General features: G+C 47.4%; 1 protein-coding gene across 5 annotated transcripts in view; it reads right to left on the bottom strand.

Moving 5' to 3' along the window:
• VAC14 (VAC14 component of PIKFYVE complex) overlaps window positions 1–17,493 on the bottom strand; it is a 201,905-nt gene that overhangs the window by 178,503 nt on the left and 5,909 nt on the right. For 3 of the 5 annotated variants that reach the window (XR_004002856.1, XR_004002857.1, XM_030582196.1), the window contains exons 2-6: window positions 7,600–7,750; window positions 4,217–4,384; window positions 2,596–2,658; window positions 1,236–1,343; window positions 470–579 (exon numbers count right to left, since the gene is read on the bottom strand). Coding sequence is in view for 3 of the 5 variants with exons in the window: in XM_030582196.1 (XP_030438056.1) it covers window positions 470–579; window positions 1,236–1,343; window positions 2,596–2,658; window positions 4,217–4,384; window positions 7,600–7,750 (600 nt within the window). In the remaining 2 variants the exon portion in view is untranslated. Of the gene's footprint in view, window positions 1–469; window positions 580–1,235; window positions 1,344–2,595; window positions 2,659–4,216; window positions 4,385–7,599; window positions 7,751–8,844; window positions 8,937–10,739; window positions 10,977–17,493 lie in introns of those variants that run through there. The other 2 variants (XM_030582198.1, XM_030582199.1) reach the window with 2 other exon arrangements.

Raw genomic sequence — 17,493 nt, 5'->3', positions numbered from 1 at the left:
CACCAGTGCAAAAGTCTGAGAATCATTGTGCTCTGCACAGCATGACTTCGCACATATGGTGCTTGCACGGTCATGGTGTACTGAGGGCACCATTTTGCTCTTCCAAATCCCACCCTCCATCCTGTCTGGCATCCTGGAAGGAAACTGTTCATTAAAATGGGGTCATGCCAGCAAAAAGTTGGGGAACTGCTGCTCTACAGTCAACTCTGGCCAGAGTGAGAAGGAAGCAGCGGCACGATGCTGGCCTAGACTTCAGCCCATTTATTAAGACAACCAGTTTGCTCCACCTTGCAATGCACACTCCTTTGTGCCTTTGTTACATAGCTCTGGTTTGTGGACAGTGGAAGAGTCTCTGACTATGGAGCAGACAGCAGCATTTCACCCCAGCCCCAAGGCAGGGAAATATGCACATCTCCCACCAGCCCCCCAACAAATGTTTACCCAGTGCTCCGCGCATCCCCAAACTCACATTTTCCGGATCTCTTTGCTGTTGTCTCCCAGGATCTGGAAGAGCCCATCCAGGATCTCCGGTAGGTAATCCAAGAGATTAATGTCCGGCACTGACTCTAGCACCAGGATCTAACTCAGGGAAGGGGCAAGGAAGACAAGAGTCCTGGTGAGTTTCAGAGAAGACTAGAAGTTAAATAAACTACCCCAGATCTAATGGACTCTCCATTGCAAGGGGCAGTGCTGGCCAATGGACTCAGTACCAGGGAACATGGCAGTTCTCATCCCAGCGTTGTCACCGTGTCCATGACACCCGTCCCAGCTGTAAAACAGAGGATACTGATCCTCCCTCCTGGCACTGGAAGGGTTGTTTGCTCTCTTACTTTGAACGTAAAAAGAGCTATGCAAGTTAGGCATGTGCTACGTGTTTTCATTATCTTCTAGGACTCTGCAAGTCCATGGCAACAGGAATGCCAAGAGCTAATCAGCCAACAGCTATGGCCAACTGCAGGAAATAAGCCAGAAGTGATTCAACGTTTTAAGAAGCAAGTGAGTTTGAGGACAAGACAAGTGAACCTCGTGCATCTGCATCTGCTAAGTCAGTGCAGGACATGTGCCTAGACGCTATGATGATGGGCACACTGAACCCCAGCTGCAGCCCAGCCACCGCTGTTGGATAGCTTTCGCCAGGACAAGAGCTCGACAGCCCTGGGCTACAGCCATGTCGCCCCTCGCTAGAGCCTCAGCAGTGGAGCAGATAGCACAAGTGCTGTGCCGTACGCACTTACCCAGGATATGATGAACTGTCGGGCATACTGGTTGTTGGAATAAATCCTCTCCCGCAGCAGCGGGATGAAACCCACGAGGTCAAACTTGTTACTCTCAGTCACGATGTCCTGTGAAACAAACACCATTGGCAGACATTAGGGCAGCAATGGGACTCACCCCTCGCCCCCCCAGCGCTCAGATCCTATGCACCAGCGCAAGCACCAGCTGGCCACATCCTATTTTTAGCGAGTTGGGGGCTGAACATATTTTAGAAAGTGAAAAGTCACCCACAGAGGATGGGCTCAAACCAGCCAATTCCAGGCCCAGGCGATGACTCTCAGCTATCGGTCCCTGACCCAAAGGGCCACAGGGTGTATCCTAACTGGTCAGAGAATCAGGCATCCTCCCTCTGGCAGTGGCCAGTACTGAGGTGTCAGAAACAGGTGAAGACTCGCTCCCCACAATGCACAACCCTGAACATGGAAGCGGGGGGAAGATTTCCTTGATTCACACACTGACCAGTTCATGTCCCACAGCATGTGATTGAACCACCCTGATATGTAACGACAAGTGTCCCGAGTCCTTTTCAGGGCTCACCTCCACTGTATGACTAATCTCCTGCAACAGTGAATCCCTCTGCTCCAGTCTGATGGGACAGTGGACAGGAGAGTGTGAGCAGGGCTGGACTCTCCCACAGTGACCCTCTGCTACCTCCTCAGCAGGGATCTCTGCACCATGCCAAGCGCTGGGCTGGCATTTGGGAGCAGGGAAGGGAGTGGGCAAGGGCCCGTTAGCCCGATGAGTGAGGAGGAGGAGGAGGAAGAAATAGGAGCAGGAAGCATTTGGAGGTTTGCGCAGGTAAGAACCACACTGTGTATAGATCAGGAAATGGAATTAATGGCTCCAGACGGCAACTTCTGCTCTTCAGACAGAGCAGTTCAGCTCACCTGCCTGAACAAGGAACCCGGACAAAAGAGACAAAAAAAGGTAGAGACGCCACTCTGTACCTGGTGAGGGAGATGCAACCTTCTGATCACACTGGAGCCTTCCCCTAGGGCAGCATGGTGAGGACAGGTACTCCAATAAGCTTTTCATTAACATTCACCCATTGCTGTGTTCAAGGCAACTCCTCCCCGCCCCTAGTCACACGTCAAGTGTATGCAGCCTTAGCAATGAGATGGCCAGCAAAGCAAAATCTCATTCCACCAGAGCAGCAGCCAATAGGAAAGAGAAATTACCACAGCCACAGGGTGAAGTTGTGATGGTATTGGCTGGTACAGCCTCTTGGAAATGTAACAAAAGTATAACTCTGTCCCACTCCAGGGCCTTCTGACATGGGTCCCTAGGAGAGTCAGCTAAAAGAAGGGAAATGGGAATTACCTTGAGAAGTCGGTCCAGTAGTTCAGAGCCGCTTTTCACATTTGGGTCTGGATCAGCGGCAAGCTGCAAGTTACAAAAACACAAATGCCATCACAGGTTCCAGGGTTCGAGAGAGAGAGAGAGAGAGAGACACACACACACACACACAGACCGACCGACCGACCAGTGTACAGGAACTCCTCACTTAACGCTGTAGTTCTGTTCCTGAAAAAATGTGACTTTAAGCAAAAAAATGTTAAGAGAATCCAATTTCCCCATAAGAATTAATGTAAATGGGGGGTGAGGGTCCAGGGAAATTTTTCTCAAACTCTCTATTTTATATATGTATATGCACACACAGCATAAATTTTAAACAAACAATTTAATACTGGTACACAATGATGATGACTGTGAAGCTTCGTTGAGGTGGAGGAGTCAGAGGGTGGGATATTTCCAGGGAATGCCTTACTGCTAAATTGAACTAGCAATTGACTGAGCCCTCAAGGGTTAACTCTCACAACACTCTACAAGGCAGCAGGAAAGGAGGAAGGGCAGACAGAGACACACCCTGTGTGTGAGAGAAAATATGCGCATTTCCCCTTTAAGTAGCTGACCCCAGGCTTAAGTACACTGCCTTGTTAATTAAATCAGCTTGCTGAGACCTGAGACCGAAGCGACTGCCTAGAAGCTCCCTCCCTCCGTCGTGTGTCCCCCTGCTCTATGGAAGATAGGGGTAAGCGGGGTGCAGGAGCGGGGGGGTGGGGGAAACACCTTGACATTAGACCCTCTTTCCCCTCCTCCCCTCGTACAGCAAGCAGGAGTCTCTGGCAGCTGCTCCAAGGCAGAGGGCAGGAACAGCACATGGCAGTGGGGGGAGGGACAGCTGCTGCACAGAGAACTTTGGGGAGTGGGGAGCTGATAGGGGGGCTGCTGATTCACCGTGGTTCCAACCACCCACCAGCTAGCTGCAAGGGGCTGCTCTTCCTGCAAGCAGTGGACAAAACAGGTGGTTGCCAAAGATGTTAGAAGGGAGCATTTCACAACTTTAAACAAGCATGTTCCCCAACTGATCAGCAACTTATCAAAACAACGTTAACCGGGATGATTTTAAGTGAGGAGTTCCTGTATTTGTGCTGGGTTCCTAGCAATGCCCAAGGTCATTAGCCATGAGAAGACATCCCTGACACTTGCATAGGTTAAATCAACTTCATTGCTTGCCAGCAGTTTCCTTTCAGACTAGAAATTGAATGAGTTTCCAGGAAGGGACTGGGGAGATGGTTGCATGGGGCAGTGCTGGGCTCACACCACCTTGAGTGGAAGGTGTGCCCCAGGCAAGAGAAGGTGGACAGACACTAAGCCTGATCTGAAATGCCTGACCACCACTTCCCAGCTGCATCCTCAGCTCAGCTCTCTTCTTGCAACCACAGTGAGCAAGGGACAGACATGGCGAGGGTAGCAGCCTAAGCCTTCTGCAGACATTCCTACAATAGCAGGGACGAGTGTCCCCAAAGCCAAAGCCTACACCCTGCCATTCGGCAGGCGGGATCTGCACTGGTGGCCCCTTACTAGGATGACAGGTGAGGGCTCCCACTCTGCACCTTCGTGGGGGAGGGAAGGCAGACACAGGGGAAAAGCTACTTACCTTACTCAGGCCATCAAACAGCACGTTGAAGTGTGGGAGGACAGAGCCCCTGGCCACCTTGACGATATTATATAGGGCCTCGCAGGCATAGTACCGCAGTCGGCTGTCAGCATCGTTAAAGCACGTCAGCACCGGCTCAATCAGCTCCTTCAGGTACAGCCCAGAATCCTGATGGCAGAACAAGGCTGAGGGTTAGGGCCAGTCCCCACTGCGGTCGGAATAGACTGATCTCTAGCAATGCACGCTGTACAACAGAGCACCAGGACACGACCACAGGTGGCAGTGCCATGAGGCATCGCCTCCTTCACGTGCATTGGCTCGTACATCAGATCATACCAAGCGAGCCTGAACCATCTCGCCATGGCTCCAGATTCAAAGGGAGCTATCAGATTAGTATTGTGAATGCCCCTGGAGAATTGCAGGCCTTGTGCTGCAAGTGTCAGCACAGGAACGGAGATCACTGCATTCTGGCTCCCTGATAACACCATGATCATCATTATGATGTATCCACGGAGAAACAACCGGTCATTAAGACTTCTTTGGAATAGTGATAATCCCATTCCTGAAACCAGAGACTTCAGAACACATTCGTCCCATCACAGGAGATCACGTGGCTGAAACCTGATAGCGAGAGTGTTTGGGACTACACTTAGCCCAGGCTTGTAACCAAAACTAGGCCTCAGAGGGAAATGTGACCGCATGGGTTACTACCCCCAGCTCTTGGACCCTCCTGCATTAGCTATGGTGTGACGTTATCTGATTAGAATATGACGATATGAATCCTTGTTGCAACCACGGTTATATATCGAAGCAAATACTGCACAAAGATTGTTGAATGTGGAGTCTATGAAAAGGTTATGTTTTGCTGGTTATGATTATGTTATCTGTATGCATGTATCATTTTTGTATGTGAAGTTATAAGTATTGGAATATCCACCAGCTCTATGGGGATTGTCTGCCCCATTCTTTGCAGTTCACAGTAATTGAATGACCATAGTTATCCCACACTGGGACAACAGTCACAGCCAGATAAGCCATGTAAGATATCTGCAAAAATGTCAATTTGCTAGATATGAATCTTGTTTATGTTTGTATCACCTGTGTATTATGGGTTATAGACATGTATGTATGCCTGTATTTCAAACCTGTGCTATGCTTCTGGGTGACAACACTCCTATTGGCATCAGCACTGTCTAGCCTGCTTGATGGCCCATTTGTGATGTTGCACTCCATATGTTTTATGGAAATATGCTTATGAATATGACATAACTGGAACATGCTTTATGCCAAATACCCCCTGTATGGTGTCATTAGAAAGCTTGTCATCTATGAAGTGTGTTCATCCTATTTGTTTGCATGTCTTATTTCTATATCGGGAGTTAGGAGAATAGGATATAAACCTGTATCACTGATGTAAACATATTAAGTGTAGGCCATTAATGGTGCTCCAGAAACAATCAGTTGTAAATTGCCTTAATTACTTGAAAGCCTTCCTGTGTATGTGTGGGCCAGCCCACGGTGAATGGAGACTAGGGGTATTACAGTGACATGTAACCATGTCACCTGATAATGAAATCCATCTTAAATCTGGTACTTTCCCATTTAGTAGGAGGAGGAGGGACCCAGAGAGACAAACGATTCCCACCTTGTGCCAAAGCTATAAAAAGGGGGTGGAGCAGGATAAAAAGGGGGTGGAGCAGGACAAAGGGGGCTGCCAGTGACAAGGAAACCCCTGCCTACCACCTGAGATGTCTGCTGGATCTAAAAGGCTGTACCCAGAGGAAAGGATTGGGCCCAGACTAGGAAGGAGTCTAATCTATAAAAGAAGCATATTGGAACATCTGAGGGTAAGACATTATCTGTAATCAGTTTCTTAATGTATTAGGCTTAGACTTGTGTGTTTTGTTTTAATTTGCTTTGTGACTTACTTTGCTCTGTCGGTTATTACTTGAAACCACTTAAATCCTGCTTTTTATACTCAAAATCACTTTTTGTTTATTAATAAACCCAGAGTAAGTGATTAATACCTAGGTGAGCAAACAGCTGGGCATCTCTCTCTATCAGTGTTATAGAGGGCGGACAATTTATGAATTTACCCTGTAAAAGCTTTATACAGAGTAAAATGAATTTATTTGGGGGTTGGATCCCATTGGGAGCTGCGTGTCTGGGTGCTGGAGACAGGTAACCTGCTGAGCTGTTTTCAGTTAAAGTCTGCAGCTTTGGAGGTATGGCCCACATGCTAGGCCTCTTTTGCAGCAGGTTACCATGTGTGATTTCATACAGGGATAGCTTGTCTCTAGAGTGGTGCTCTGTGCTGAAATGCAGAACAAAATGCTATAAACCGACTGCCTGACTTTTTCCTTCCTCCCTCATCAAGACATTTTTCACAACTAAGTGTGTGTCAGATGCAAAACCCATTGTGACTTCAGCCTGTGGATCAGGTTGTTCATGCACAAACCTCCCTGTTTTACTGGGCACAAAGCTGGATCCTGCAGCCATTACTCAGTGCTCTCACTGAGGAGAACGGCGTAAAGGACCTAAGGAAAGGGGAACAGACCCTTAATCTGAACAGAAGCCAGTTACGTTTTCCCTTGCACACACCCGTTACAATAAGGTGGCAGTGCAACAGCACAGCACTAGGATTTCAGTGAGTACTACAAGTAGCCTAAAGTCTTACTCTGAAGTCCAATGGAAAGATGCAGTGTAAATTGATGCAACTGTTTACCCCTGTCTGTGCAGCCCAGCATGGTTTGGGTAAGCCTCTGGCCGGCGCTGGCCTCTGTTCTAGCTATGTTCAGGGCCTGCATATGCTGCAATAAGCTACCATGTTGTGGAGTGAGTGGTACAGGGCTATGTTTGATCATCAGCACGTGGCACTGGCATATAATTCACACAAAAGATTGTTTCTCTTCGGTATCTTCCAAAGCCCAGGCAATGCTGAAACGTCTACTAAATTCCCAGACCTGATCCCACATCTCCAGCATTTGGTGGAGTTCATGGCTTTTGCCTTGAGCATCTCATAATGAGCAGAGTAACTTCTGCTGCCTCTTCTGAGGTGGACAGAACTCAGTCTCCTTAGACATGGCTTGTCACGTGCCTGTTCACCTCCTTCCCTAGCCCAGCACCAATGTTAATTTTTCATTTTCTCCCCAGCAGCTGGAGTTTGCCAATTACAATTAAATGTTTCCATCAAGCAGCCGGGGCCTAATGCAGGGCTAGGATGCACACCCCCTCCTGGGTGCACTGGTGAGGCTACCTCACGGAGCAGGGCGTTGACATCAAGGAGACTGCTGGAGGAGCACTTTCCAGCAGCCTGCAGACCACAGGGAGCAGATGCCCACATGCGACAGTGACAGGCGAAATCAAAGAACTGGTACCCCTACCTTCCCAAGAGCAATGGAGCAGGCTGCCAGGCCGATGAGCCCCCCTTTCCTGCTGTGAGGGTGCTGAGAGAGTGCGAACTCTTGTGACAGGATCTGGATGACATGCTTGATCTGTGCTGTGTTGTTCTGAGCCACAAATTCTCGCACCAACCTAGCAGAGAACAGAGGGGAGGACAGGAAGCTTTAGCTTCTGTATGACAGAATATCTTGGCCTGGCTTCCACAGTGCATGAGATGCTGGCCCCAATGACATTTGCCATGGTTTAGAGTCTTGTGCATTGGCTACCAGACTCCCTCAGCCCAGGAAACACGGACAGGCGGGAAGATTCATTACAAAGAGCCTCAACTCACTCCCCCCAGGGAAAGCCAGCAACTAAAAACAGGACAGATGAACAAGTAACTGGCTGCTCCTCATTCCTACCCCCTCATTTACCCCTGCCCTGCCTTGAACTGGTCCAATCTCTTCATGAGACAGACACACATTCTGCCATGGCAGACTCCTGAAACTGCGGCATGAACTCACTTCCTCAGGGGGAACCCCGCTAAAGACAAGTGGCTCATCCTCTCTTCTAGTCCTTCAACTATCCCAAAAATCTCCCTATGCACTGGGCTGGGGCAGGCTCCCTAAAGATGCCCAATGTCTACGCAGCCTTAAACCCAAAAGACTCAACACAAGCATTAACTGCTTTCTCCAGTTAACACCCACCCCCCAAAGCCTTCCTAACAGCAAAAGGACCCCTCCTTCTCCCAACCAAGTGAGGAACACGTGTGGCACTGGCAAAGCACAGAGAGTGGGAGTGACAAACGCTTATTTTTCTTTCCATGAGCTCTATTGTACCAAAAGTACTGCTGGCGCAGCAGTAACTGTGATGCAATGGAGCTCATGGAAAGAAAAATAAGCGTTTGTCACTCCTATTACTGCACCCATTGTCTTTGGCATAGGAAAGAGGACACGGCAGAGTTTATGGCAGAACGGTTCAGAATACACGTGGCTCACTGGGAGAATTCTTCCCTGGCATGCAGGAGGCCAAGATTCAAGTCCCGGTCAGCGCATACATAAGAACAGCCATCTTGAGTCAGACCAATGGTCTGTCTAGCCCAGTGGTTTTCAAACTGCAGGTCGCGACCTAGTCTGGGGTCGTGGAATATCAGGCACTTGGTTGTGCCGGCTCTGGTCAGCACCGCAGACTGGGCAGTTAAAAGTCCTGGCGGCAGTGCTGCCCGGCTGAGGCAGGTTGGTCCCTACCTGTTCTGACACCGCGCTGTGCCCCGGAAGCGGCCAGCAGCAGGTCCAGCTCCTAGACGGGGAGCCACAGGGCTCAGCATGCTGCCCGAGCACCGGCTCCGCACACCCATTGGCCGGTTCCCGGACAATGAGAGCTGGGGAGGTGGCGGGGGGGGGGGGGGCGGTGCCTGTGGGCGAGAGCCATGTAGAGCTGCTGATGCGCCTCTGCCATTGGGCGACTGCTGGTTCTTCTGTTATGTGAAGGGGGTAAATAACAACACTTCCTTATTCACTTTCTCCACTCTAGTCATGATTCTACAGACCACTATCATAGCCCTCCTTATTTGTCTCTTTTCCAGATTAAAAAAAGACTGGGACTATTCAATCCCTCCGCATACAGAAATTGTTTCACATCCTAAATCATTTTTGTTGCCCTTCTCAGTATTTTCTCTCTTTCTAATATAACTTTTTTGAGATGGGGCTACCAGAATTTCACAGTATTCAAGGTGTACCATGGATAAACTTTAAAAATAAAAACACCTCACACCTCCCTCTTTTTTAAGGCACTATTGGCAAATTATTCAATTTCCTGCCATGAAAACAACACTTGAAACCAAAGAGATTTTAGGACTTGCACTCTGGACAGCCCTGAGTAGAACCTCAACTCTTTAGAGCAAAGTGAACAAAGTTTTCATCCCCTCTTTTTCAGAACCCACGACCAAGCTGTGCTTATGCAGTTACTGTACTAGCCTACAATGGATTTAGATCAACATATTCCTACACCCAAAACCCAGCGGAACGTGACTGAACAGTCACCCAAATCCTCAATGCCACATCTGCATAAAGAGCTGCAGCAGCATTCTATAGACATCAGATCAATGGAAGGGAACTCTCTTCCTCTCATTAGGCCTGTCTCATACTCATCCCCCCTCCACTGCTGCTGATGGGGTTGCATCACTGCAGCTGGATAGATATAATGCTGCAGACTTGGGAGAGGGCTCCAGGCCAAGGATTCAGGCACCTGCACAGAGAGGTTCAAGAAGTTGGACCATTGGTGGTGCAGTGGTAGAATTCTCACCTGCTCCAGCACCATTCGTGCAGGCTACAGGGATAACACCACATGCTACTCTCACTGCCAGCCCGACCGAGCAGTCAAGAGTGCAGGGACACAGAGAAATATCAGGGCTTGTTGACACTGGCAAGTTTTGTCGCCCAAAACTGCCTTTTGGTGACAACACTGTGATAGCGTACACACTGCAAGGTCATTTTTTTTAAAAAACCGCCAAGATTTGGTGACAAAAAACATCCACCCCTGCGAGACACTTGTCTTTTCCTCTCTCTTTACTGTCAACAAAACAGCCAGGGTAGACACCACAGGGCTTTTTCCGATTTTATTGCCTTTCCAGAAAGTATCCCACAATTCCCATGCTGCCGCTCTGGTCAGCGGTTTGAACTCCGCTGCCCTGCAGCCAACCCGCCCCACCTTCTTGCAAGCCCTGAGATTTTTAAATCTCATTCCTGCTTGCTGGCTTCCCAGAGGAGTTTCCCAGGGGAGCATGGCTGGGTATTGCACCAAACGCGCTCCTGCCTGGACCACCGCTGAGCTGTTGGATCTGATCAGTATATGGGGAGAGGAGTCTGTTCAGTCGCAGCTGTGAATGACCCATAGGAATCGGAACACATATGGGCAAATTTCTCGGGGCTTCTGAGGAAAGGGCTACGATCGGGACACGCAGCAGTGCACTGCGCAGGAGGCAAGGCGAGGCCACAAGGCGCAGGAGGCAAACCATCGCTCCAGCAGTGCACCTAAGACTTGCCGCTTTTATAAGGAGCTGAATGCTATCCTCAGTGGTGACCCCACCTCCATCGCCGATTGCCCCGTGGATACTTTGCATACAGCAGAAAGAGTGGGTAACCTGGAGGCTGAAATTGTGGATGAAGAAGTGAAGCTAGAAGAGGATGTGGAGCTCCCAGTGGGGCAGGCAGCCAGGAACTTTTCTCCACTCCAGACATGCTCAACAGGGAGCAGGAAGCAGATGAGAAGGCGGGTAAGTTGCTGTGGCTTGTGTAGGGAATCAAAAAGTGGGAGGCAGGTAGTGTTTTCTGTGAGCTGGACATTGCCGCGTGTAGCTAATCTGCACGGCCAAGCAAGGTGTCAATGGACATCGAGACCTGCAGGGAATCCTCCAGAGAGAGGCTCTCGAAAGTTTCCAAGAGGTAATTGTTAATCCCCTGCCTCAGATTCCAAGGGATTGCAGCCTTGTTAGTTCCTCCATTGTAGGAAACTGTCCCATGCCATTCAGCAACCACTGGAGCTGGGACCAAAGCAGCACATAGCTGAGCTGCATATAGACTGGGCTGAAAGCCGCCAGCATTTAGCAGCTGAGCCCTGGTTTCTCTGGTCACTGTCAGCAGCGAGATATCAGCCAGCAGGCTGGCCTGTGAAAAAGTGTGAGATAATTTTAGAATGAGATCCCTGCTAAGGTGCCCTGCAAGCCAAGACCTTTTTGTCCGTACACACAACCACCTTCCCCCTACTCCCGAAACTCACCATGACTGGGGTGCTCACGGAGCTGTGTGCCTACCTAGAGTCTCAGAGAGAAATGCCCTTTATACTAAAAGGTTTCAATCGTTTGCTGGAATGTAACACGCCCTCTTCTGTTCAGCACAGACCTTGAAAAAACACACCACGCACCAGATACGGCAGACAAGAAAAAACCCTAGTGCAGCAAAGACGACATGTTCTGCAAGGTTACAGTGTGATGAGAGAGAGACCCGGCAATGGAAAGTGCTGGGAAGCCGAAAGGCAGGACAAAAGAGAATGCTGCTTTTGCTAGGCAAGCGGCAGAGTGGATGATAAAAATTATGAAGGATCAGACAGAGATGCTCAAGTCTGAGACAGCTGCAGACTGAGTAGATCTGAGTTCAAGTGCCTCTGCAGCAGAAGCACAATTCTTTGCCAATCCCACCCCCCTCCACGCTCACACAGTCCTTTTCACTTCACAGCACTCCTGAGTTGCCCCATCACTCCACCCCCTCTCACAGCTTGAACAATGATAGATGGAGCTACACACACAGGCGAGGTTTTACCCTTTTTAACAATAAATAAAGGTTAAGGTATTTAATAGTATAGCGTTTTTATTCCGCGTTCTACAAAAGCGTATAGCAATCAATTCACTCTCGGGAACAGGTTCCTAAAGCGTTGTGTTGCATGGATCTTGGGCCCCAAAATTGTACATGGATGCACCAGGGAAGCAACTCCGAAGCAGACATGTAACTGCCCCTTCTTGTCCAAGTGGTTCCTCAAAGCCTCTCTGATGTTCATAGCAGCCCTCTGGGCTCCTCTGACAGCCCTAGCATCTGGGTGTGCAAACTGTGCAGCCAAGCACTCTGCCTCAGTGCTCCACACCTCAGCCAACATTTCACCCTTAGATTCACACAGATTATGCGACGTGCAGCACGCGGCTATGACCACGGGAATATTATCCTCGGTAAGGTCTAGCCTGCCACTCAGACACCTCCAGCAAACTTTCAAACAGCCAAAGGCACATTCGACTACCATGCGGCACCTGCTCAGCCTGTAGTTAAAACGCTTCCTGCTGCTGTCCAGGTGCCCTGTGTAAAGTTTCATGAGCCAGGGCTGCAAGGGGTAAGCCAGGTTTCATGCGATTACTATGGGCATTTCCATATCTCCCACTGTGATCTTGTGGTCTGGAAAGAAAGTCCCCACTGGCAGCTTTCTGTACAGGCCACTGTTCCTGAAGATGCATGAGTCATGCACCTTTCCAGAGCAGCCTGCACTGGTGTCCGTGAAATGCCCCTGGTGATCCACAAGCGCCTGCAACACCATGGAGAAGTATCTCTTCCTATCGATGTATTCAGAGGCAAGGCGGTCTGGCGCTAAAATTGGAACGTGTGTGCAATCTCTGCAAAGCCATCACTATTTTATGCACATTTCCCAGGGCCATGGTCCTCCACAGCAGGATGAGATTTATTGCCCTGCACGCTTGGAGTAATAATGCCCCAACAGTGGACTTTCCTACTCCAAATTGATTTGTGACTGACTGGTAGTAGTCTGGATTCACCAGCTTCCACACAACGATTGCAACAAGCTTCTCTATGGGAAGGGCTGCTCTCAGTCTGGTGTCCTTGCGCCACAGGTCGGGGGCCAGCTCAGCACACAGCTCTATGGAGGTTGCTTTACGCATCCACAAGTTCTGTACTCACTGGTCTATGAGATCCCACCAAGCAGTGCTTGTTTCCCCAAGCCCAAAAGTGATGCTTTACCGTATGCAGCTGCTCTGTGAATGCACAAAGCACTGGTAAGTTGCTGCTGAACATTCTGTGAGCCCAGAAGAAGAGTTACCTAATAGGGTCATGCATTTGGTTTGTTTTGAGCAGGATTAACATTAGCTCTGGTCTCCTGCACTGGTTTCAATGAAAGCAGCTGCCCTCTTTCCATTCAGGGACACCCTGGACACTCACACGAAGAGAAGAGAAGAGCTTCCCACAGGGTCTAAATGAGGAATTCTGCTTAGAAATTGCCTTTTTAAATCAAAAGCTTCCCATTCTGCAGGGTAATGCAGTAACTACATCTCTAACGAGGGAGAGGGCTGTTTGTAGCTCAAGCAGCATGAGACCACCAAGCCAGAGTAAGTGTTTTTCCATTTGGATCTAATAACCAGAAAGAATTTAAGGGGGCAGGCGGAAGATCTAAAAGCTTTTCTATAGGGGGAGTCTTGGGATAGTTAAGGCAAATTAAGTGCACTAAGACTCTGTGTGGATGTTCTCCCTCAGTTTTAAGTTAGGTATGTTTGCACCGCAGCTGTGTCACTGTCGTGCTGTACCCAGAGGCAGCTCTAGGCATTTTGCCGCCCCAAGCACGGCAGGCAGGCTGCGGGAGGTCCGCCAAAGCCGTGGGACCAGCGGACCCTCCGCAGACATGCCCCCTTTGAAAGAAGGCCACTTTCCTCCTGAATGAGAGCATCCACACAGGGGCTTCATACACACTAACTTCACAATTCTACTTAGTTTCCCTTAACTTTTCTGGGTTTCCCCATGTAGACAAGCCCAAAGTGTCTTTTCCCTTATCCAGAGTTTGACAACTACAGAAGAACCTCAGAGTTACGAACACCAGATTACAAACTGACCAGTCAACCACACACCTCATTTGGAACTGGAAGTATCCAATCAGGCAGCAGCAGAAACAACAAAAAACCAAAAATCTAGTACTGTGTTAAACGTAAACTACTAAAAAAGGAGAAAGAGGCATTTTTCTTCAACACAGTAAAGTTTCAGAGCTGTAAGTCAATGTTCAGTTGGAAACTTTTGAAAGAACAACCGTAATGTTTTCTTCAGAGTAACGAACATTTCAGAGTCACGAACCACCTCTGAGGTGTTTGTAACTGAGGTTCTACTGTACTGACCACCGTATTAAATCTACTAGCCAGAGAGAGAGATGAAAGAGGTGGACAAACAACCCATTAGCAGCAACACAAAAGTGTGATATCAACACGAACCTCCGCCTTGCTGCAATACCCACCAGACAGGGGTCTCCCAACCATGCTTGAGGGTTCCAGATTACAGATCAGCTTCAGCCTAGCGTATTTTGGATGAATTTAAAGCTTCACAATTAATTGCACTGTTAAACAATAATAGAATATCATTTATTTAAATATTTTGGGTGTTTTTCTACTTTTCAAATATATTGATTACAAATACAACACAGAATACAAAGTGGACAGTGCTCACTTTATTATTTTTATTACAAATATTTGTACTGTAAAAATGATAAAACGAGAGTATTTTTCAATTCACCTCATACAAGTACAATAATGCAATCTCTTTACTGTGAAAAAAATCTACATTTCTAAGTTTCACTCTTATGTAACTGCACTCAAAAAACAATGTAAAAACTTTAGAGCCTACAAGTCCACTCAGTCCTACTTCTGGTTCAGCCAATCACAGACTAAGTTTGTTTACATTTCTGGGAGAATATCGCCAGCTTCTTAGTTACAATATCACCTGAACGTGAGAACTGGCATTCGCAGGGCACTTTTGTAGCCAGCATTGCAAGCATTACGTGCCAGATACTACACTTGATTACTAAACATTCATATGCCCCTTTATGCTTCGGCCACCTTTCCAGAGGACATGCTTCCATGTTGATGATGCTCATTAAAAAAATAATGCATTAATTAAATTTGTGACTTTACTTCTTGGGGGGAGAATAGTATGTCTCCTGCTCTGTTTATCTGCATTCTGCCATATATTTCATGTTATAGCAGTCTCAGATGATGACCCAGCACATGTTGGTCATTTTAAGAACACTTTCACTGCAGATTTGACAAAACGCAAAAGTGGTACCAATGTGAGATTTCTAAAGAGAGCTACAGCACTTGTCCCCAGGTTTAAGAATCTGAAGTGTTGTCCAAAATCTGAGAGTGATGATGGGTGGAGAATGCTTTCAGAAGTCTTAAAAAGCAACACATCGATGCGGAAACCACAGAACCCGAACCACCAAAAAAAAGAAAATCAGCCTTCTGCTGGTGGCATCCGACTCAGATGATGAAAGTAAACATGCGTCGGTCTGCACTGCTTTGGATCGTTATCGAGCAGAACCCCTCATTAGCATGTATGCATGTCCTTTGGAATGGTGGTTGAAGCATGAAGGGACATATGAATCTTTAATGAATCCGGCATGAATATTTAACGTGTCTGGCAAGTAAATATCTTGCGACGCTGGCTACAACAGTGCCACGCGAACACCTGTTCTCGCTTTCAGGTGACATTGTAAACAAGAAGCTGGAAGCATTATCTCCCAGTATCTTGTCATAGATTACCTTCAATAAGCAATTCTCGTAGGGGATATTCAGTAGACAGCAGAAAAGCAGAACTATAGGACAGGGCCTGGAGTTTGGCTGCAGTCAGAGAGCTACCGTAAGTAATGAAGATTTTAACCGAGACTAAGCAAAATGTGCAATCCATCCTCTCAAAAGATGGGACCATAAAGATTTCTCAGCCACTCAACAGACATGGCCTTGGGGAAAAGACAGCTTTCAGACACAAGCTTCATGTTTGCAGCCTACACCCAGCATGAAGTCTGCATTTCCTATTTGAGAAACAAGGGGTATGTCTACACTACCTGCCAGATCAGTGGGTAGCGATTGGTTTATCGGGGATCGATATATTGCGTCTCATCTAGACATGATATATCGATCCCCAAACGCGCTCCTGTCGACTCTGGAACTCCACCAGAGCGAGTGGCAGTAGCGGAGTCAACAAGGGGAGCCGCAGCCATCGGTCCCGCACCGTGAGGAGGGGAGGTAAGTGGAAATAAGATACTTCGATTTCAGCTGCGCTATTCACGTAGCTGAAGTTGTGTATCTTACATTGCCCCCGCCCCTTAGTGTAGACCAGGCCTAGGGGAGTTTCTTTCACTAATCAAGTCAGCTGCTTAGAAGGATAAGTGTCATAACAAGCAGGGGGAGTGGTAGCATTACCAAGCATCATTTTCCATGGCCTACATTCTCTATACTCACTTTTTCATGCTCCTCTCACAGCACATTAGATCCTTGATCCCAGAGCTTGTTTGTAGCCAGGCTTGGAAGGATTTGATTTTTATCGATGTGTATATGTACAAACCAACAAAAAAAATATTTCCAACAACCACCAAAGTTTACAGATAGGCAAACTAAGAAAAATATTGCTTGAGAACTTCTTGGAGTTTGATTTAAGGCCAAAATTTTGACATATGGCTTTGAAAGAGCTGAACACAATTATGGAACAAATAACCAGGGAGGAAGAATTTAATCAGAAAAATGTAACTGATCACTGGAGATCTTTGAAGAACACCTTACTGCATGGAAGAACAAGGCTGTGCTGGTTAAAAATCAACTGGGATCTGAGGGCAAGTGAAGGCAGCAGTATACATAATATATATCAGATGCAGGAAAGAAGAAGTTGATAGTAATGAATGTAAATCAATTTAGGAACTGTAGAAAATTGATAAGGGAAGAAAAGGAACATAAGGAAAAGCTCTGGTGAGCAGAGTTAGAGAATAAAAGGAGTTCTTTAAATATATTAGGAAGACAAAGAATCCTGACAATGGTATTGGTCCATTACTAGACAGAAATGGTGGAATTATCAATAATAATGCAAAAAAGGTAGAAGTGTTCAGTATTTCTTTTCTATATTTGGGGAAAAAAAGAAACGATGCAGTGATGAAAATACTCTTTCCATTCCACTAGTATCTCTGGAGAATGTTAAACAGAAGCTATTAAAGTCAGATTGCTTCTAAGAGCAACTTGTCCTGGAACCCAGAAGGGCTGAGGCGATTCTCCATTTAGTCCTAAGAGTAAACACAGGATCTGAGCTAAGAGGTCAATATAGCTGACCCACTCAGCAATAGCAACCACAAAGTAAACTTAACATTCTAGCAGGGGGGGAAATGCCAAATAAACCCACTATAGTAACATTACCTTCTGAAAGGGGAACCACACAAAAATGAAGCAGCTAGTTAAATAGATGCTAAAAGGAACAGTCAAGGGTGAAATGTCTGCAAGCTGCTGAGAGACTATTTAAAAACACCATAATAAAGGCTCAAACTAAATATATACCCCTCCTCTCACCAAAACAAAAAACAAAAAAACCATAAGGACAAAAAAAAAA

This window comes from Gopherus evgoodei, chromosome 12 (assembly GCF_007399415.2).
Source record: "Gopherus evgoodei ecotype Sinaloan lineage chromosome 12, rGopEvg1_v1.p, whole genome shotgun sequence".
In the NCBI taxonomy this organism is placed as follows: Eukaryota; Metazoa; Chordata; order Testudines; family Testudinidae; genus Gopherus; species Gopherus evgoodei.
The sequence above is the reverse complement of the archived record's forward strand: the minus strand, read 5'-3'. Positions and strand labels throughout refer to the sequence as shown.